The 21,379-nt window shown below is 34.5% G+C and overlaps 5 protein-coding genes across 6 annotated transcripts; 1 reads left to right on the forward strand and 4 right to left on the reverse strand.

Annotated features, from left to right (window-relative positions):
• Positions 1–4,939: 4,939 nt before the first annotated feature.
• On the reverse strand, positions 4,940–6,991 carry LOC17887834 (S-adenosylmethionine synthase 3). Its single transcript, XM_006294310.2, has 2 exons — positions 6,814–6,991; positions 4,940–6,450 (listed from the first exon to the last, which is right to left on the reverse strand). Exon 2 carries the CDS (start codon positions 6,446–6,448, stop codon positions 5,276–5,278), a length of 1,173 nt encoding a protein of 390 aa, XP_006294372.1. The 5' UTR covers positions 6,449–6,450; positions 6,814–6,991; the 3' UTR covers positions 4,940–5,275.
• Positions 6,992–7,566: 575 nt separating this feature from the next.
• LOC17889183 lies at positions 7,567–9,332 on the reverse strand. The gene is made up of 6 exons (XM_006294771.2): positions 8,969–9,332; positions 8,631–8,728; positions 8,409–8,480; positions 8,198–8,322; positions 7,974–8,046; positions 7,567–7,884 (listed from the first exon to the last, which is right to left on the reverse strand). Exons 1-6 carry the CDS (start codon positions 9,258–9,260, stop codon positions 7,780–7,782), a joined length of 765 nt encoding a protein of 254 aa, XP_006294833.2. The 5' UTR covers positions 9,261–9,332; the 3' UTR covers positions 7,567–7,779.
• Positions 9,333–11,682: 2,350 nt separating this feature from the next.
• Positions 11,683–13,375, forward strand: LOC17887811 (transcription factor RAX2). Its single transcript, XM_006294644.2, has 3 exons — positions 11,683–12,004; positions 12,124–12,253; positions 12,634–13,375. Exons 1-3 carry the CDS (start codon positions 11,869–11,871, stop codon positions 13,259–13,261), a joined length of 894 nt encoding a protein of 297 aa, XP_006294706.1. The 5' UTR covers positions 11,683–11,868; the 3' UTR covers positions 13,262–13,375.
• A 2,544-nt stretch (positions 13,376–15,919) lies between these two features.
• LOC17890485 lies at positions 15,920–17,692 on the reverse strand. 2 transcript variants are annotated; one of them, XM_023784214.1, is made up of 5 exons: positions 17,387–17,692; positions 17,047–17,150; positions 16,535–16,648; positions 16,353–16,454; positions 15,920–16,271 (listed from the first exon to the last, which is right to left on the reverse strand). In XM_023784214.1, exons 1-5 carry the CDS (start codon positions 17,595–17,597, stop codon positions 16,101–16,103), a joined length of 702 nt encoding a protein of 233 aa, XP_023639982.1. In that variant the 5' UTR covers positions 17,598–17,692; the 3' UTR covers positions 15,920–16,100. The 2 variants fall into 2 exon arrangements, with proteins under 2 accessions (XP_023639982.1, XP_006294787.2); XM_006294725.2 differs by having other exon boundaries at positions 15,949–16,271; positions 16,535–16,651.
• Positions 17,693–18,397: 705 nt separating this feature from the next.
• LOC17889902 (membrin-11) lies at positions 18,398–19,855 on the reverse strand. The gene is made up of 4 exons (XM_006294889.2): positions 19,756–19,855; positions 19,376–19,659; positions 18,856–19,126; positions 18,398–18,743 (listed from the first exon to the last, which is right to left on the reverse strand). The coding sequence occupies exons 2-4, from the start codon at positions 19,618–19,620 to the stop codon at positions 18,582–18,584; spliced, it is 678 nt and encodes a 225-aa protein (XP_006294951.1). The 5' UTR covers positions 19,621–19,659; positions 19,756–19,855; the 3' UTR covers positions 18,398–18,581.
• Between the last annotated feature and the right edge of the window lie 1,524 nt (positions 19,856–21,379).

Consider the following 21,379-nt stretch of genomic DNA (forward strand, 5'->3'; position numbering starts at 1 on the left):
AAGAAGAAGAGTGGAGTATATAAATGCAGAGAGAGAGGGATGATGGATGTGGGGATGGATGGACATGAGCATGGCATATACATATTATAAGCCCTTTTATGATGGAAATTGGAAAATGTAGAAATGGGTCCTAACTATTTGGACCCACTCACGAAAAAATACATAATGAAAAATGAGTGGTCCACTCACCCTTAAGAACTCTTAAACGGTCTAAAATTATATATATACAATAGTAAGAAAAACATCACTTGCATTATTACGTTGCTCTTCTGAGTACACAATGCTATAAAAATTTATGGAAAATCTTAGGTTAAGATCATATTCACACAAAATCGACCCGATCGATACACGGACAAGTGTATGGTTTCAACACTGATTAACATGGCCTACTACTACCTTGTTTCCTTATGTAAAATATTACAAGATGAAGTGATATTTTGGAAAGCTATTATGGTAATGCAGCCAAAGAGGAAACAAAAAAAAAAGTTGATTGAACCCCAACTTTCGTAAATAAAAAGCCATGAACAATCTAATTAATAGAAAATAGTCTTTTAGCTAGATTTCGTTGACCTTTTTGTACACATTTGGTCAACATTTATATTCTGTTAACAGTGCTATATATATCAAATAAAATGTTATGAAGTTCTATTTTGTTACCAAATAAATTATTGTTAGGAAGTGTTGTGAGCTTATATATAAGATTTGAAATGTATATATACTCGTCAATCATTGCAAATGAGACATTAACAGTGATCAGTCTTGACTTAGCAGCTTACTCATCTATGCTCTCAACTATGGTTCGTAAAGTCGTTTTGCGCTTGCTTCATGCTTTTTTAACTTTGTCGAAGACATATAATTGCTTCGTGCTTGTTACTAAATTCTCAGTCCATGATATATGTCTCTTATTTATTATACATGATCTAATCTTTAGTTTATATTTCTTTTCTTTTCTTTTTTTCATTATACACCGCCATCGATATCATTCATCGTTTGTTACATAATTTGTCCTACACCATTTAATATTCGAGAGTTACTAGTTTTTTCACTTGTTTCATACAAGCTGTCTTGCTCCATAACAAAACAATAAAAAGGATCTGAATGATTGATTAGTTTTCCAATAGTGCACGCACGTACGCCTGATATCATAATAAGTCTACATTAAATATCTATTTCTAGATTAGCCACACGAGTTAGTATTATTATATGTACTTAATTAAGGTATCTTTTTAATAAAAATTTGCGACTCCAAATTTCAAACGAGGGTGTAAACTTACGAAAAAGAGTGTGATTTAGGGATTCAAGACAGTTGGATTAAATTTTCGCAATTAGTTTTTTTTTTTATATAATTAAAAATCTGATAAACATTGTAAGAATCATATACAAACCTCCGCTTTGTCGACATAAACGTAGGGCCTTTCTCCATTTTATTTTGTTGTTTCTTTTGGTTGCAGAGAGAGAGACGACCAAACCTTAAAACTTTGCGTTAGTCAGATGTCAAAGTATCGAATCCGATTGTTTGGTCAAAAAATCTTTACATCTACATAAACTAGTATTGTAAGGCTTGTAGTTATGTATAACATTTAATTATAACTACTGGGATTGACAATTAATAACATAATCATCATTTTTTTTTTTTTTTTAATATTTGTTATTATGGGAGATTTGTATTTGTGTATTACATTACGTATAAAATTATGGGAGTACTTCCGAACCTCTTTTGTCCAAAAGGTCCTACCTGAAATAAAGAATTTGGTTAAAAAAATAAAATAATTAAATATTTACGTAATTTTATAAACGAATTAAATTGAGAAGATGTCCCCGAAAGGACAATGCTGAAATTCAATAATATTCGGAAATTAAATGCCAAAAAAATATCAATTTTTAAGAAGAAAAAATAAAAATAATTATAAAAAAAAAGATACATATCTCACTATTTGTGTCGGTAACGGTGTTACGGTGATACGAGTCTTGATTATCGACGGTTGCCGGACCCATCTGACCGACGAAAATATAATTCTTTTACAAAAAAAAAAAACCCAATTTTACTTCTTTAACTATTATTTGGTTTTAATAATTTTCGTGTTCAGAATCTTTTAAGATTAGCAATAATATTATCGTTTCGTGCATTTATCTCATGCCTTTCTTTTTTTATGTATTTTATGATCAGCATATTAACATGCGTTTGTGTGTGTTATAAAGTAAGAAAAAAGAGTAGTAGAAATGTTTTCAAGTATTCATAGATGTAGACCGGTGCTTGAGATTGTCGACTATAATAACAAGCAATTTGAGGAACGGGGTTCTATAAAACATCTGAACAGAACAGTATATATGAGTGGTTTGATCAACTCCTAGTTTTCAAACATGTTGGTTTTTATTATTCCAATACCATTTTTTGAAGTGTCATACCAGTTTTGTAAAGCACTTAAACTGTCCTTACAAGAACATAAAACAATCAATATTCCAAGAGTCCACACTCACTCAAAGTTTTCATGCATATATCAATATATGTTTATACTGACCAAATGAATTTATGTTACATTTACGTAGTATTGTCTGCAAAATAACTTGTATAAACATATAAAGTGTTTTAGTTAAAAATAAATTTGCAGCTACGAAAAAATAAGCGTATCTACATACCTAAATCTGTTAAAATAGCATTTGAATGAATATTGTTTTACTGGAATTTCTTGTCTACTTATGGGGCGGTAAGTAATTATCTAATGAACAAAATTATTCCCCTCAAATACGAATGCTATTGTTTTACCTCCCATTATGTACAATATATAGTGAAGATATATATTTTTACACATGGTAAAGATTTTCAACGACATAAAGAAACAGAAGAATTCTTCATTCAACCTATACTGCTTTAATTTCCCTTAGTCAAGTCAACCTTTTGCAACTTTGACGAAATAAAAAAAAAACAGATGGGAACTGATTGATCGAACGCTTCTTTTTAATGTTCTTGTTTTAGTGAGTTGGAATTCCCATTGTATGAATGAAGAAGATGCGATCATACATGCGACTAAGACATTGTGGTTTGTGTTTATAAATTGTATCTTCATTTGTATTCAAATATCGTATTACTGTTAACTTGTTTAAGTTTGTTATTTTAGGACTGAGAATAGTTTTGTCTTGTCTCGTTCTAACATTCTATGATAGTAAGATATATTTTAGAAATTGATTAGGCCATTGTAACAACAGTATTTGCATCAATTATATGATAGTAAGATATATGTATAGATAATAATTGGAAGCATTATACAATTATGGAACAATATATGTATAAGCTTAGGTGGATGTCTGATTCTATATATGAATGGGAGTTATTATTGATTATGGAGTGTAGCATAACGTGTGATTCTATATGAATGGAAATTATTATTAATTATGGAGTGTAGCATTATACGTGGGACTCTAAAACGCAAGTGTCTTGACGCTTATATGATAAGATATAGAAGAATTGATGAACCCATGTCAATATGCACATAATTGAGGAACGTTAGGGTCATGTTAGTGCTGATAATAATGTATGAGACTTTGGATGCTTGCACAACAATACATGCCACACGACAAACTCAATGAGTTGAGTGATCGATGGCTCTCTCTAATCAAATCCATTTCTTTCTTTCCTTTTTCTATATTTAAATCTATTTTTTTTTTGGTTGCATAATTGTTCTTTCGTTTGTGACCTTTGGAAACCAGAATCGAGATATCTGAAATCTAAACTCGAAGCTACATCTAATGATTGGTAGGTGATTTTTTTTTTCTTTTTCTAAGGCATAATATGTATACGGACATAAAAGACTGATGACTTATCTTCAAAGATAGAGTTCATCCACATTCTAATGTTTCTCTTTATCTTTTGCTGTCGATATACAGTACACTCTCTTTACAAATTCTGTTTCTGTAACAAATTATATATTATGAACATTTTTATTTTTACAAACTCAAAATTTGGTGTAGATTAAAAGCACCATCTTTAATTTTGGTGATGACTGAAGATTAGAGCTTTACAATGTTAAGAAAATATGACAAAAGAACAAACATAAGGAAACTTAATTAAACACATGAAAGAAGACATAACAACTAGTCAAAAGGATACCAAAGGGTCGGACAAAAGCGAATGGCACCTGATCAAGGAAGCATCGAAGAATGTTGAAGACAAGACTACGAGAGGTATGAAATCACATAATGCAACTGCGGCTGTATGAATAGAATTCACTGCAGTCAGTTATATACTAAAGAAGGTTATAGGAATAGTATAAGTTTGCACACAAAAAAAGATTGTAGTTGTGAAGTGAACCCAAAAGTGTACTTTGTTTTGGGCTTTGGTTTGATGAAACCAAAGTTGCTTCGAAATAAGATCAGGCTCGTTTACATATCAGTAAAACCTAACCCCACTTCGGTTTTCTCGTTTCGTTTTGTTTCACTTTTTTTTTGGGTACAATGGTAAAGATAAAACACACATAAACATTGAATCATGAAGCAAAATAATTGAGGTTCAGTTTGTTGAGAGAACTAACTTGAGTAAAAGATTCATCAAATAATATAACATAAGGATTTAATATGTTCAATGACATGCATCATGTATAATATTATTTATCGTGGAGGACGAAAATGACTTTATGAAGGTGTTGAGACCTTTCTAGACTTTCTTCTCTTTTTCTATATTTGTTTGATTTTAACTACACATATTAGTTCCACTAGCTAAGTTCCAGTATCTAGCTCACTTCTGTTTTAAAGGGGCATATACAAAGTGCCTCGAAAGCACGAGGCACGAGAAACTTGACGAGACACATGGAGCTGAAAATAGAGGCACCATCACCAACATACTCTAATACTTGTTCTGCTCATTTTTTTTGTTTCTCTACGTTTTCCAATTCAAAGGTTGCTCATTTGCATAAAATTATGTTTTTTTTTTCTTTTTTCTTTTAAAAATCACAAAGATGGATTTCTTGGTTACACAATCAAAATTACAATACAAGAGTTTAAGAGGGAAAAAAAAAGAAAGAGCAAAAAATTAAAAACATAAAACTCAAATCTTTCATTTGCAATCTTCAGTTACCAGATACTTGAAGGTGCCTGGCCTTGTGCTTGAGAAAACAAATGTGAATGGTGTCGATTATAGAGAGAGAGAGAGAGAGAGATCTGATGAAAATGCGGAAGCTTTCTTTATTCAGTCTTTTTGCAATAATAATGGTATAATGATAAGTTCCCAGTGGTTGGGGGAGTGTCTCAACTCTGTTCTTGCAACTGCCACCTTTTGTTAACTTTAAGCCTTTGGCTTGAGTGGCTTGACGACCTCCCAAGTGAAGTCAGGGTCGTCACGCCCGAAATGGCCATACGCAGCAGTCTTCTGGAACCTGAAGTTACCTCCCCTCTTCAAGTCGAGGTTAATGGCCATCATTCCTGGCCTGAAGTCGAACGCTTCCTTGATCAACACAAGGATATCCTTGTCTGGGATGGTCCCGGTCTTGTAGGTGTCAACAAACACTGAGAGTGGCTCAGGGACACCAATGGCGTATGATACCTGCACGATACAGCGGCGTGCTAGTCCCGCTGCTACCACACTCTTTGCAGCCTGCCTCACGATATAGGCACCGCTTCTGTCAACCTTGGTTGGGTCCTTCCCTGAGAAGGCACCTCCACCATGGGCACCCCAACCACCATAAGTGTCAATGATGATCTTCCTCCCTGTGAGTCCAGCATCACCATGAGGTCCACCGATGACAAAACGACCTGATGGGTTCAAGTGAAAGATGGTGTTGTCGTCAAGGTACTTAGCAGGGATAACCGGCTTGATCACATGCTCCTTCAAGTCAGCAGCAATCTCATCATTGGTGACAGTTTCGTCATGTTGGGTTGAGATGAGAACAGTGTGGACTCTGATCGGAATCATAGCTCCACCATCGTTCTTGTACTCGACAGTGACTTGGGTCTTACCATCAGGCCTCAACCAAGGGCAGGTCTTGTTCTTCCTCACTTCAGTGAGCTTAGCACCAAGCTTGGTGGCTAGGACATGAGTCAACGGCATGAGCTCAGGGGTCTCATCAGTAGCATACCCAAACATATGTCCCTGGTCACCAGCTCCAATATCTTCAGGCTTCTTGGTCAAATGACCATGAACTCCCTGAGCAATGTCAGGACTCTGTTGCTCGATGTTAACCAAGACATTACATTTGTCAGCATCAAGACCAACATCAGCAGAGATGAACCCAATCTCCCTACAAGTGGATCTGACAATCTTCTCATAGTCTACTTTCGCAGAGGTTGTGATCTCACCAAACACCATCACCATGTTGGTCTTGGTACATGTCTCACACGCCACTTTGCTTTCAGGGTCTTGCTCTAAGCAAGCATCGAGGATAGCATCAGAAACCTGGTCACAGAGCTTGTCTGGGTGTCCCTCATTGACGGATTCAGATGTGAATAGGAACGTTTCCATTTCTACACATACACACAAAACAACATCAACACAAATTATACCCAAAAACAAAAATCAAACTCCCTAAAAAACCAAATTTGTCTAGCTCCACCGACACAATTGAACACGAATGATTCCCAAATTTTCCAGTTACTAGATCTAGTTCCATCACTCTCTCTGCTCGGATTTGAAAAATAATTCAATTTCTATCAGATTTGAACAATTAAGCTAAGAAAATGTAAAGCAACAGCTCCGAATCGTCAGATCTAACACCAAAAGCCATGGATTTCAAATAGCGAAAACGAGTCGATAACATAACCATACAAAACAAAACTTACAGATCTAACGAAGAAAGAGCAACAATGAGTGGATCGAAGAAACCAAACCTGATATAACGAAGTAGATAGACTTCTCGATTCAAGATCTGGAGGAGAAAAATGAAAGCGAGAGAGAAGAAAGAGAAGAGATTTTATATTGAGAACGAGTGAGAAAAACTCGGCGCGTGACTCGGAGTTCGACTCGTTCTGTGTTTGTTTGCCCGCTCTTCTCTCGTGCCTTCACCTCTCTTCGGTTTATATTGTTGGAGATGCTGTGATCAAGTGTTTTGCGGTGTACAGTATTGTGCCGTTTTTACACCGTTGATCTGGAATGAAGGGAGGAATAGACGGTGGGATATAGCTAAGTAATGTAATCTCACCAACCCCGTTGTCGTAGGTATGGGTGTGGTTGGTGAGAAGAGTACCCGACCCGACATCGACATCAAAATCATAACCCGAACCGGATCCGCCGGATAACACACACATGGAACATGGTGGCAAATCAAGGAGTGGTTTAGATAATTTTATTTAATCTGTGTTTTTTTTTTTTTCACTTTTCATAATTAGGTGTTGGTTGGTGATGGCATTTGTTTATATTTTTTTTTTGTTTTAAAAGATTAATTATATGATTTGATCAATTTTTATTTGAAGATTTTGTTTTAATTTTTTAAGTTTCAGAAAATTATTTTTTTGCCTTAAGTTTGGCTCTGTTCTGTTAGTGGAAAATATAATTACTTTTAGATTTGGTTGATCTCAAAAAATGAAAACTTATAAGCAAACTCAAATATAAGTAAGAAACCAATTTTTTACATATGAGCAGCCAATAAAAACGTTGAATTATAAATTGTATATTGTAAATTTGCAGCAAAAAGGTGTATATATAAACAATACACAAAAAAATTTCACAGTATTTTGTCTCTATATATCTTCTTTTATTAAAATTTTAAGACTTTATACTAATAGAAAAGCAAAGAAAAATGGTTGTGGTTGGAGCTGTAGAGTACAAACATATGAGAAGAGGTCAGTAAAGAATAGTCAGTAACTGAGACCGAGCTGAAGGCCGAACGCAGCATGGACGAGGAAAAGCGTCATTATCCCACTCCCGAGGATCCCGTGCACGTTCCTCAATTCAGGTTTGTCCTGCACATTTTGTGAAACAAGTTTCTTGATCCTAAAAACTACATAAATGATTAAGGTTTCACATTGCAAGATCCTGCATTGTACTTTACCTTGAACAAAGATGGTAAGATTGTTTGAATAGTCAAGAGGCCAAGACCAATGAATCCTGTAACAGCGTGCGGGCTACAGTACACAAATCCACAACTATATCAGTCACGCATTTGCAATCTCATTACTAAGTTCGAAGAGGTCTTCTTGTTACCATGAAATCAGTGTTTTGTTTGTTCAAGTTTGAAATCAGTAAATAAGAGTCTACTATGTAAGAAAAAGATACCTTTCGAAGATGGGTTTATCGGAGGTAAGAAGGGATGTGATACCACCAGTTGCTCCAAGGGCGAAAAAGAAAAACATTCCAGCTAGAAGCTTTGGGTGCAGGTCTTTTGCCTTTGCCTTCTCTTCCTGACATTTCAAGGGCAAACGACGCTCTTTAAACAAAAACAGTCCTTATAATATAGTAACCAGAATATTTGGTTAAATAGGCTTACAATGTCATCTGAAAAACGAATCCGGAAGCCTAAGTATGTTCCATAGCCACCCATAGCAAAAAGAACTACTGCCTGAGAGAAAACAGGTGACAAATCCAAACTATCACACACACAAGACATATGTCTAAAGAAACTATTTCTGACAGACATGGTTTTGTGGAATCTTGAACATGAGTGATAAGATTAAAGAAGCATGTATTAGGTATGGAGTAGTAATAGTACCATGTTTCCTGGATGTCCCCAATGAACAAGCCAGTCAGGTAGATTCAAGGATTTTACAATCTCCGCAAACGGTCCAATAACAGAGCTTACAGTTGCAGCTGCCACAAGAGAGACAGATATCAGCATGAATCATCTAATTTTTACAAAACCAGTGTATCTTGACACAACATTCGTGGTCACAAATCCAAATTTGATTCATACATATATCATTCACACAATTAATGAATACACAAATATCATCACTTTCTCACTAGTGTTTACTTAAAGCTCCTAAACCAACATGGTAGACATTGAACCTTAGAGCGATTAAAATTATGGAAATGTTAAAAGTTTTATACCTCCAGGGAGAGTAGCAACGAGGAGGAGAGGCAAAGGAGAGACTGATAACATCAATGTCTCTTTAATCTCATTCTCAGCTCTTGATTCAACCTCTTCACCTCGGTCACCAGTAGAAGAACACGCCGTAATCAACCGGATCTTTCTCCGAGGAGAGTTAGAGAACGCGGGAAACGGAGACAGATTAGAGAATCTGGAGAAACACCGAGTGGAATTGAGTAAACGCGACGCCGGAAGTGATGGAGGAGAAGAAATTGGGATAGAGAGCGCGGAGAATCCGGTGATTGCCGCCATTGGAGAAGAGAGAGAGCTTAGTGTGTGTGTTGTTGGTAAAGTGAAGGGGAGGGTCAGGGAAGTGGAGTGGTAGGGAAGAAGATAGTTTGAGAGAATTGTAAAGAAAAGGTGAAGAAAGAGACACGACGTTATGTTTAAACGATGTCGTTTTGCGCCCTTTTCGCGTGGACTCAACACGCTTTGATTTCCACGTGATTCTCACGTGTGTCTCTCAAAGGGAGCGTAAAATTTCAAACCTTCTGCCTTGGCTAGAGTCTTTCAACTGTTCACGCTCCGATTCACACGTGACTCTCGCGTGCCTCGTAGCTGAGCCTAATTAAATTCTGTAACCTTCTGCCTGGTTTAGAAAGCTTTCAACAGTTAGTAGTTCTTCACAAAACCTATTTCTTTCACTTGGCCAGTGGCCACTGTATACTAATACTATGATTCCACTGTAATGTATAGTTGCAGAATTGTTCACATATATAGTATATTAGGCATCGAATACTAGTATTATATAGTTTACTTGTCAATAATTCACAATAGTAAGCTGTTAACATCTTAAGGAGATTTTCAATTACACGTCTCCGTTCACAAATCACTAGGATAGGCACCTATTTTTGAGTGGAAAATTACGACATATGCAATTATTGTATTGTTATAATTATAAAAGGCCACCTTTATCAATTATTAGATTTTGAGTATTTCATAAAATATTGGTAGATAGATTTCGACCTCTCGGTATAACCATGAAGTCACTAATAAATCTTTTCTTTTCTTTTCAAGTAGGGACTCCATCTCAATATATACGTTAATTATTAGTAGTATACTAATCACTCAAAATTGTAACAATATCTATAAGATTCTTTGCAAAATATATTTGATCAAAGAGAAGTTATATTCTACATTTAGTTCATTCAAATGGGAGTAGCTATAGTCTTCGGTTAAATTAGATAATTTCACAGAAGTTGTAACTGTGTCATGTGCGGAATTTTGAATTTTTCGAATCTTACTTGTACATGTTAAGATAGTACTATTTGTTTCGTCATAATGATACAAAAACATATCATATATACATATAGGTCAAAAAAGTTATACAAATGCCAAAAGAAAATTATACTTTTACTAGGTAATTTCACATGTAGTATCTTGTAACAAAACTAGGCACAATTAATCTAGAGACCTAAAAATCTACAAAACAAACATATATAATCCACAAGTTATCATTTAAATATCTCAAATGCCAAAATATTAGAAGGAACCATACATACATTTCGTGATTGTGTAGCTATGTCTTTGGTACTATTTAAAGTGTATGCTACCAAACACATAGCTAAAGATAAAGATAATGAATGTGATATAGTTTTAAGAGTTTAACTTACTGGTTTGAAAACATGTCAAGTGTTAACTCTCTTGAATAAGAAATGAGTGTGTATACTAAGTTGTACTACTATTTTTCATTTTCGGAAACCAACTTAAATATAGTTTTGAAAAAGTGCCACACCAACTTACCAAACTTGAACTGCTGCGCCATAAACATTCAAAATTATTTTGCCATTGTATACATAAATGCATATACTATATAGTATTATTATATAGATACACACACACATATATTCTTCCCAATAAGAAAGAATATATGTGACTATGTGTGTTGTGGTGGCCTCGGGATTAATCACTTTGACAATGTCTTGTGGGAAATGACTTAGTCAAACCTTTCACTTGTTTTTTTTGGAAAATTAAGTACACATCACTTTCACCCTTTCTCTAGTTTTTTGGTTTAATGTCAACTTTTCGTTTTTATTTTTTCTTCTCTTTTTATTTTTCTTATCACTTGCTTTCCTTTTTTTATTGGTAAGTGTACGAAGAAAAAATAAACACCATAACATGTTTGACTCTTGCATGCACCATATTTTTCGTGTATAATATTTTACACAGATAGTTTTGTATTAGTATACCATATAATTATATATTTCCATGTTGGCATGGTTCTGACTTTTGGTTAATCGGTTTGATTTGGTTTAATCCAATGAACCGGTAAAAAATTTCGATGAACGGTTGGTTAGTCTCGTCAAGAGACAAACATGCACGTTCAATCGTAATGGGACATGAAAGAAAAACTTTAAACCCATTTGTTCGAATTTGTTTTCTTCCCGCAAACCATTTGTCCAAGTTCTTAAAATAAAAGAGTATTAATTGGTTCTATTTTTATTAGGTTTTTTTCTTCACGAAATTGTTTTGTTCTGTTTAATTTCTCCACTATTCACAACTTAGACCAGCTGTTCTTGTTTTGCTTTGGTGACCAAAACCACATCTATAAACTTTTATATACACTGTTTCTCTCTCTTTATCTACATACGTATTATAATAATGAAGGCAATCCACATGGGAGAAGAGAAAAAGCATAATGGCAGGAAAATAAAATAAAAATAGGTTTTTCATTGACTTGGGCGTTTCCAATACATAGAGCAATAAATAGATGTCTTTATCTTTGATAATTACAGAACCAGGGAACACTTTTTCTTTCTTCTCTTCTTCTCTTTCAAAAAACATACTAACAAAGATCCCTCAAGCAACAAAGCACATATAGAAAGAGAGAAAGAGAGAAAGAGAGAGAGATAGAGTAGAGATGGGTAGGGCTCCATGTTGTGACAAGGCAAATGTGAAGAGAGGTCCATGGTCTCCTGAAGAAGATGCAAAGCTTAAAGACTACATAGAGAAACAAGGCACTGGTGGCAACTGGATTGCTCTCCCTCACAAAGCTGGTATTTTCATATCTCTTCATGATTCTTGGCTTATTTTTTTTTAGTTTTCTTGGATTTTTAACCTTGGGCGGGTCTTGGTCTTGGCTGATTTTTTTCTTTAATAATATGATATATAAAAGGTTTAAGGAGATGTGGAAAGAGTTGCAGATTGAGATGGTTGAACTACTTGAGACCAAACATAAGACATGGAGATTTCACTGAGGAAGAAGACAATATTATCTACAGCCTCTTCGCCTCCATCGGAAGCAGGTTAAGATAGTCTCAAAATTAATTAATTATTTTCCAACATTAATAATCTTGATCATCTTGATAAGATATATATATAAAGATTGTTCTTGTTTAAATCATGGGAAAGAAATGAAGAGACTTTGCATGTTTCAAGGAAGATTCAGTCTCAATTGTTTTTTTCTTCTTTAATTAAAAAACAGTTTTTTTCATGATCTTAGCTTTTACACACCCACCTTTTGTGCAGTATAATTGCCTCCTTTTGTGGGTATATTCTTTAGTTCATAAATTAGCCAAAAAAAAAAAAGAAAGTGGAAGCAAATTCACTTTGAAAAGCTTACAAAATTATATTTATCTAGCTTATTGTGGTTACATAAAGGAGTTAATAATTACTGATAATGCAGGTGGTCAGTAATAGCAGCTCACTTGCATGGTAGGACTGATAATGACATCAAGAACTATTGGAACACTAAGCTCAAGAAGAAGCTCATTGCTACCATGGCTCCTCCTCCGCATCACCACTTAGCCATTGGTACATCAATATCACCACCACCATCGTCATCATCACATTACAACATGATCAATAGTCTTCATCCGTATAATCCATCAATATCAACAAACCAACCTCTCACACCTCATCAGGGGATGATGATGACAATGATGGGCCAACAACAACAACTATTATATCAAGAAGACATGGGTAGTTTGGTAAATTCTCCGAACAGAAACAAGCTCATAATGAGCCATCAAGAAGACAGCCATGAGCAAAGTACAAACAAGGGAATAATGTTGTTGAGTGATGTAAGAAGTGGGTCGAGTAAAACAAGTACAGTAACAAGAGTGAAGATGGAACATCGTGATCATCATCATCATCATCATGAAGAGGATGAGAGATCAATGAGCTCGGTGGTTATTGAAGATTATGGAATGGAAGAGATCAAGCAATTAATAGGTAGTAGTTGTACTAGTAGTAGCAATAGCTTGTGGTTTGATGAAAACAAGACTGAGGATAAGTTCATGTTGTACTATTGATGATCTCTCTCTTACCAACTTTGATTCAACCTCCATAATCTCTCTCCCTCTCTCTCTCTCTCTCTCAAAACTAAAAATGAATAATTAAAACTTGTTTATTAAGATGGGTTTAAACGTGATTCATGAGTTAAACTTAATGTTTTTAATTATAAATAAGAACTCTCTATATATATTTTGTTGAACCTACAGGTTATGTAAAGTTTTTAGTGATAAGAAAAAAACATTGTGACTAACAACATTTCTATGGCCAATAAGCTATCTACCATGACAAACATGTGATACAAAAATCTATCATATCATCACAATGTCACATCATTTTCTATTTTTTGCATTGTTTCTATTTTCTACTGTTTATTATTCGCAAACTATTCAAACATTAGCTTTGAATTTGGTATAACGTTCAACTCTTTATTAAACACATAGGGACCGATTTAAATTTGTTTCGATTTTCTTCAGTTTTACTTTGATATGAGTACTTGAAATTTGAACCGAATACGACGCCAAATCTTTTTGGTTTCAAAAACTATTGACATTTTCGAAACTATAAGGTCAGAAGTATAACAACTAGAATAGTAACATATTGGATGAGTTATTCAAATTATTCATGTATAAGAAAATATGTAGGTAAAATGGAGAAATTTTCTCTTAAATAAATTTGTGGGGGAAATGGAAGTAATTAAATTAAATTATAGGGAAAAACAAAACAAAATGTATATAGGTTCATGTCAACTCCATATTTATAAAGCTAAATAAACTATCAATACGTTATATTAAAATCTATTATCACACCAAAGAAAAAGAAACTCTTATAATCTGCTTTCTAGAAAAGGAGGGAAAGATCAGAGTATTTGGTATGCTACTTTTGTATTGTTCCCCTCACCCTAGCTCATTAAGGAATCTCTCAAAATCTTATCATCAATAACCACAAATTAAAACACAATAATGCATACATACTTTGTATCTTACCATTTAAACTCGAAAACTATTCCCACTTGCATGTTCTCTAAGGTATTAATGAGTTTTTCTTTCCATGCATAAGTAATCAACCAATCGTTGATCAAAAATATTTTATTTATTGTTTGTTATAATCATATATATCCACCACCACATCTATTATTATTTATGGGATTTTAATATAATACGGATGACAATTATATATCCAAAAGGACCAAAACACATTATTCTAAACATTAGTAATATTTCTCGACATCTTGAAAGTAACTACATATCATTTACACTTCCATTCGAAATTGGTCCAATCTTATCTGCCTTAATAACCTATACGAAATCTTAAGCAAATATATTAGTAGCTAGACAGAATTTGGAAATGTTTATAAATCATATTATTTCGAATATTTTAGACATTTAGCTGGTCGAATTAGCGACAAAATCAATATTTAACGCATGATCAATTAGCGACAAACGTATTATTTTACACTATAATCATGTCTTTTTAACACCGGTAAGAGAGTCGTACCAAGATTGGCCTCGACTGCATATAATTCGTACAGAATTTTATAAGTTAACTTCAACGTCAGGTTTTGTTTTCTTCTTCGACCGACGAATTAGAAAAAGAAATAAAAAAAGAATCTCCACTATTTAATAATCACACTAACACTAACATATATATTGTATTTGTTGGTACATGCATGATCATTCATTATATATGTATATGTAGTTTTGAATACTCTGCATTAAGGGAATGAGGAATTAAAGATGGATGGCGTTATGAAGTTTTGAGTGGAGAGGAACTTGACAAAAGGTACGACGACATTGCCTCTCTGTAAAAGATGCCTATCATTGGTGCTATAATCTAATAATTCATTGAAAACACTATTTACATCGACTGAATGAATAAATGACAAGATTTAATGTTTAATTTCCAATACTAAACTATTGCTAATATATATTAAATTGGGGGACAAGTGTTATGCCTACTGCCCTATTAGCTTCTATTGTTAAGAAAGTCTTAACATGACACTGACAAGTTTTGCAAAATCCTTTGTAAAGAGATTGCTACGGAAAACTCAAATTGAAGCACAAGACTATTTCTAGTATTTTGGAATTGAGAGATACAAGGAATAAAGTAAATTATAGTAAAGACAAGAACTAGAGTTTATGTAATGGTTTGAACTTTGACTTTTTGCATTGGATCAATTTCATATTTTTTTCTTTTTCAGTATAGAATATATATCTAAAGAAGGTAAGAGTTGTGACTACAGCTATATGTTGATGAATATGTTAGAGAAGCGTTTGTAACATATTCAATATTTGGATTGGGCCGGGAGGGCTCGACGAGGAATGCTATGTGTACACACAACACTACCCCTCTTCCAGAAAGCTTCCCGGGGACAACTTTAGACCGTTCATCTCGTAAAACCAATGTGTGATGATTCAAGAAAATTGATCCTGTGGATCGTGATCAGAATTGGCTCTACAGACACTTTTAGCAGCAAGAATGTCTCTCCATGAAGAGACTATATCCTATAATCTCCAAGTTATTATAAGAAAACATCCTTGAAAGCTACAAAAACCTTTTCTAGCTTTATGCATTCCTTGACAGGGTCATATAGGTCAAGCTAGTGCAAATGCAGACCCAATACACACAAATATATCTCTAACGAAAATCAAATCTAGCTAAAGAAGAAAACCGTAAAGAGGTAATTAATAGATCCCACATTATAATAGATTTTAAAATCAAAGTATAGCCTTCCTTTTTATTCAGTTGATGAAATAAATTAGGGGAATTTATAGTAAATGTAATGGTTCTGTACAATGAATGATATATAAACACTTGAGGTAGTGAGTTAGAGCCAATGTTTTGGGGAAATTGTGTGAATCACAAGAAATGCCATTGCCAATAGATTTTGTCGACGATGCCTCCACCTGTTCGAACCGCGAGGTGAAGCCTTTCTGCAGCCGGAGGAACACCCCAGAGATATGGAACTGCCACTGTCATTGTTAGTTTCTCTTGTAAACCGCTTGTGCTCTCTTTCTCAGTAGCAACAATCTTTTAACACAAAAGTAGAAGTTAATTAGAAAGAATGTTAAAAAGGAGAACAAAGAGAGCGATTTCATGGTAGTCCCAAACCTCTCCACCATGTTCTAAGACAGTGTCTTCAACAACATCACTAAGCATCTCAACAGAACGGCAGAATCCAATGATACATAGTCTTCTTCCCATATCCAGTCCCTGACATTTTTTATATACAGTGCAATGCATTATCTGTGTTTTCTAGCTTGAACAAACCGAGAAAGTTAAACGATGCGTACATTTGTAGCTGCGATATCAAATAGAGCTCCAAGACATAGACCTTGAGCAGGATCCATGTAAGCACTTTCTTGAAACTTTTGATGTTTTTCTGGTGATTTGGATTTCCCATGTTTCTTCTGTCACAAATCATATAATTCAATCACGACCAATAAAAGCACATATATGGCAGCATGATGAGGCGAGTATGTACACCTCCTAGTATAAGAAACCTTGAAATTTGGTTCTACATTGTTTAATAGTGAGAAATTCAAGGCAAGAACACCAACATGACACAAATATGTTGAATCAAAGCCAAGGAAACAAATAAAAACACATATGAAACGAAATACATACATGAGATGATAGCACGACAGGCAAAATAACAAGGCACCTCTTAGGCTAAGACACAATGACACAATCTCAATCTATACACATTTTTGAAACCGGACCTGACTAGTTTTGAACTTGTAAGAAGTTCCAAGCAAGAACACACGCACAAAAATGTCAACCAAAGACAATGAAATAGGCATACATGAGAGGAGGATTTGATGCGGCGAGGAACCATGTTGCCTCCAATCTGAACTAGCCCATCAGAAGTGAAAAGTGTAATCCTTTCTTCAGGAACCCATTCAATGTCTGTAAAACAATACAAAATTTGCAATTCCCATAGATCACAATTCAGCATAGCACATGATTCAAAAAATGTGAAATAGACTCAAAAAACCATTAAATTACATAATTCAAGAATGATCAACAAGCATCATAACATGAATCAGATCACCCTGAATTTGATTAGATCACCCTGAATTTGATTAGATCATGCCATCGATTTTTTCGAAATCATATGAGACAATAGAAGTGAAATTGATTACCGTTGTTGGAATCGGACCATGGGAAGAAGCTGAAAGCATCGTCATCGGAGAAGCTGCCGTAATGCGAAGCCTTCACGGCGAATCGAGATGGCCGAACGCGGGAAAGAAGAGATGAGAAACGAGCGGGGGAGGGATGACGAGAGTGACGAACAGGGGAGATGGTGAGGTGAGAGGAGAAAGTGTAGAAGAGAAGCGTAGAGGTCTCCGCCATAGCCACAACAAGTACAGAGAACAGAACCACAGAAACAGAGAGACGTGACGTGAGGCGGTGGAGGAAGAAGAAGAAGAAGGGAAAGAAGAAAAAAAAAAAAAAAAAAAAACATGTCTTTTTAACGTCAATGCTATGCTACCACGTCCACCTCTTGTTTTAATTTTTATTTTTATTTTTTAATTTTTAAAACCAAACTAAGCAAACCAACAATACTGGTTTAATGTCTTAATGTAGGATAATTATGTTTTATAACATCAAAGGAGATAAAATAATGTTTTAATTTCTCATTTTTCTCCTTTTTGCAATTGCTGCTTCATCTTCGTAATGCTTACTAAGTAAAGTAAATTTGGAAAATGTCTTCTTTTTAAGTTTTAGTTTGAAAACTACCCCTCTTATTTTTCTTTTTGTTAAAATACTTTTTAATCTGTTAAATGACTTAATTCACCAAACTAAAAATATTTAATAAAAAAATACTTTTAAAGGTGCAGAACTCTTCTCATCTATATAGCCTACGCTTGTCATATATCTTAGTAAGTCTAGTGAAATGCAATTGCTGTCCTAGATAAGGCTTTGAAATGTCTCAGTTCCCGTAGAAAAACCTGTTACAGGTGTGAAGTTTGGTTTGCTGATGTAACACGGGAGCACATGTTCCAAGGAAAAATCTCCTAGTTTTATTTGGGCTTTGGTTTCGTTTTCTACCCGATTTCTTGGACTAAAAGATTTAGAAGAAATGGTAGTAACATAGTAAAAAGTCAATTTGATTCAGCTTTGGTTTTGGTTTGTATTGAATGCAAAGGAAATCGAGAAGATGTGTAGTATTTTGACAATCTCAACTTGTAGAGCTACAGATCAGATGCCAGAAATGACTTGTAAATAGGCATAAACATAACAAAATATCTTTCACCCGCGCACAAGAAGTCAGATCAAGTAGCCTAACTCTTTACATATAATCTTTGTAACTACAGCCTTTCAACTTACTTTGGTTTAGCGTGTCCATCTTATGAAGAGATACAAAATGACAATTGTTGCTATCATACCAGTGTATTTGATCCAGGTATCAACACGATTGCGCCTCTCAATGAGCCTCAGTACCGAGTTGGAGAGCCCTACGGTGTTCAGAACATCCAACGCTTTGCGTTGTGCCCCCTGACAGATCCAAAAACCCAATGTGAGAAAAACTTAATGGCATCAAAAATCATATGTTTTTCTTATTGACTTGTGGCATATATAACAGAGATTAAGATTCCGCTACAATTACCTTTAAACGATCCCTTTGTTCAGCATATTTAGAGAGGATAGCAACTCCACTTTGAAACGATTCTTCAAGCATTCTCTTTGAATTCTTAACAGAGTTCATAGCTTGAGCTTCCTCATCAAATATTTGCAAAATGTGAGCTCCTTCTCCGCTCGTTCTGCCTAACAAATCCGCTCTCTCTTTAGCTTCCAACATCTTTCTCTGATTCCTCGACATGTATTTTTCCAGGCTTTGATTCAAATACTCAGCCTCTTCTCCAACTTGTTCGGTCTTTCTGCAACAAAACTCCCCAAATTTCACTTCTGATTCTAACACAAAGTGTACACAAGAACTGGACTAAATCACCCATTCACCCTAAACTTATGAGATTCAGAAACCAGTAGAAAGCAAGAAGCACCTAATATGCTAGTGACTTCAACACAGAGTATACAAGAAACTCTGTGTAATATGTAATATGTAATTCAGAGATTTTGATGATCACTTGGCAGATGAATTCAGATAAGAGAGGAATGAAATTGAGAACCTTCTCCAGAGATCACGCTGAGATTTAACAGGGATAGAGCGCCAGAGAGCATCCATGTTGGAGCAGAGAGATCGGACCTCAGTAATGTCTCGTTTAACGGAGGAGGCCAAATCGGGAGAATCCATAGAAGATGACTCGAACCTCTCCAACCTCTCGATTCCGTCGCGAGCCTTGAGTAGAATCCTTTTCGCACTACTATATACCTCCGACAACGATCCGCCTCCTCCGACGCTACCAGACGCCATTGTACCAACCACTCAGATCAATCAGGACCTTCTCCGTACCTGCATCAGAGATTGATTACTCGTATAAAATGAGTAATATAACAAAAAAAATTGTGGAGAACAAAAACAATGAACAGATCGAAATTCAATAATCACCTCAGGGAAAGAAAGACGACGGGAAGCTTGTGACGCCGTCGCGTAAATTGCCGCCGGAGCAAATCGCAATCGGAGATGTCACGAGGAAAACGAGCTTTTTGATCGGAGGGTAGGACAAAAACCAATAAAAAGCGCTAAAATGTTTTATTAGGCCCATATCCATTAGCTAGTGGGCCTAACTATTATTTTTTTTGTTTCGCCCCCCAACTTACGATTGTATTAAGGATCAAAGGACAAACAAAATATAATACAGTCCTATGAATTGGATCTATATACTTAATTCTGTAATACAATATATAACCTTGGTGAAAGTTATGTGAAGATGATGTGGAATCCAACACCACTAACTTTTTCGTTTTAGTCTAAAACAATGTGTTCCATTTTTTCGCATATTTAGTTAGTGGAAGGTAAAAGATTAATCTTATTAATTTTGTGTACCAATAAGGGGACAAACGCGAAGATGACTATTCTCTATAAGCTCAACAAATATTTTTGATATAGACTAAACTTTCGTGCATCATGCCGGTGTATTAATATATAAAACCTACTACTATTCAGATATATTTAAAAATGTTACGTTCTTATTAGTGTAATACTGTGAAATGTCATTATCATTTGACGAAAAAATGAGACCCCTAGGTCACTTTTATTACCAACTCCTCTTGGTTTGAAAAAAACAAAACCACACTCATCGTTAGTAATACAAACTCGTTGTAATAGCAAAAGTTTCAAAGTGTCGCGTTGAAATAACAACCTTTAAAAAGGCCAATATGATATAGTGTTTTTTTTTTTTTTTTTTTTTTTGTCGTCAGATATAGTGTTTATCTCTTTCGACAAATATCGTGTGTACATTTACTATCCGAACAAAGCATGCATTGCACATTGTAGATATTGGAATCTACAATAAATTAGGTCTAATCTTATGAAACTAAATACAATGTTATGGATTATGGATATATATCCATAACTAATCAAGTAAATCATATTAGAGCTAGCGGTTATTTTAGTTGATAATGAAGTGTATTGCGATTATATATCTTAGTTCGCTAATCTCTAGTGTTGTTCTTGTGTACACTTTATATACGTGAAATATAAGAGATAGAGAAGTTTCAATGATTCACGTGTACACTCTTGTTTCCATGAAAGATAGGTGATAAACTTTAGAAATTTCAATGATTCTTTTTTATGTAAAATCTCAATTGTCACTAGTTAGGTACAAGGTAGTTTCACAAGAATAGTAAGATTGGGAACTTTGTGGTCCAATATGTTTCATGTTATTGAGTGGACTTTCCCCCTAATTCATTTTTTGTACTTTTTTCTTCTTATTTTTTTAAAAAAATTTTAGAAACGAAATTATCTCGAAAATTCACATGCAGTTAAATGTGTACTATAATTGATATACAATAGAGAAAAAGAATTATTATCAAATATAACTTAGAAGAAAAAGACGATTATTGTTCTATGTTAATTAAACTAATGTTGAGTAATTCATACATATAACTAGTCTAAGCATCATGTTCTCTCCAATCTTCTGATCAAGGGTAACATAAATTTTAGAAATTTGGATAAAAAACATTTGATTATTATGTTAATACATTTGTTTTTAAGCCACAAAATTGTGCAG

Source organism: Capsella rubella, unplaced genomic scaffold, assembly GCF_000375325.1.
Source record: "Capsella rubella cultivar Monte Gargano unplaced genomic scaffold, Caprub1_0 scaffold_4, whole genome shotgun sequence".
In the NCBI taxonomy this organism is placed as follows: Eukaryota; Viridiplantae; Streptophyta; class Magnoliopsida; order Brassicales; family Brassicaceae; genus Capsella; species Capsella rubella.

Excerpts from the sequence above, each read along its gene's own strand:
- LOC17887834 (XM_006294310.2), bottom strand. The coding sequence starts at position 6,448 with ATGGAAACGTTCCTATTCACATCTGAATCCGTCAATGAGGGACACCCA.
- LOC17889183 (XM_006294771.2), bottom strand. The coding sequence starts at position 9,260 with ATGGCGGCAATCACCGGATTCTCCGCGCTCTCTATCCCAATTTCTTCT. Across the intron at positions 8,729-8,968 it reads CGTTGCTACTCTCCCTGGAG|CTGCAACTGTAAGCTCTGTT; the intron begins GTATAAAACTTT and ends CTCTTGTGGCAG. Across the intron at positions 8,323-8,408 it reads TTCGTTTTTCAGATGACATT|GAAGAGAAGGCAAAGGCAAA; the intron begins GTAAGCCTATTT and ends TTGAAATGTCAG.
- LOC17887811 (XM_006294644.2), top strand. The coding sequence starts at position 11,869 with ATGGGTAGGGCTCCATGTTGTGACAAGGCAAATGTGAAGAGAGGTCCA. Across the intron at positions 12,005-12,123 it reads TGCTCTCCCTCACAAAGCTG|GTTTAAGGAGATGTGGAAAG; the intron begins GTATTTTCATAT and ends GATATATAAAAG. Across the intron at positions 12,254-12,633 it reads TTCGCCTCCATCGGAAGCAG|GTGGTCAGTAATAGCAGCTC; the intron begins GTTAAGATAGTC and ends CTGATAATGCAG.
- LOC17890485 (XM_006294725.2), bottom strand. The coding sequence starts at position 17,597 with ATGGCGGAGACCTCTACGCTTCTCTTCTACACTTTCTCCTCTCACCTC. Across the intron at positions 16,652-17,046 it reads GCATCAAATCCTCCTCTCAT|AAGAAACATGGGAAATCCAA; the intron begins GTATGCCTATTT and ends GATTTGTGACAG. Across the intron at positions 16,272-16,352 it reads TCTTAGAACATGGTGGAGAG|ATTGTTGCTACTGAGAAAGA; the intron begins GTTTGGGACTAC and ends TTGTGTTAAAAG.
- LOC17889902 (XM_006294889.2), bottom strand. The coding sequence starts at position 19,620 with ATGGCGTCTGGTAGCGTCGGAGGAGGCGGATCGTTGTCGGAGGTATAT. Across the intron at positions 19,127-19,375 it reads CAGCGTGATCTCTGGAGAAG|AAAGACCGAACAAGTTGGAG; the intron begins GTTCTCAATTTC and ends GTTTTGTTGCAG. Across the intron at positions 18,744-18,855 it reads AACAAAGGGATCGTTTAAAG|GGGGCACAACGCAAAGCGTT; the intron begins GTAATTGTAGCG and ends TGGATCTGTCAG.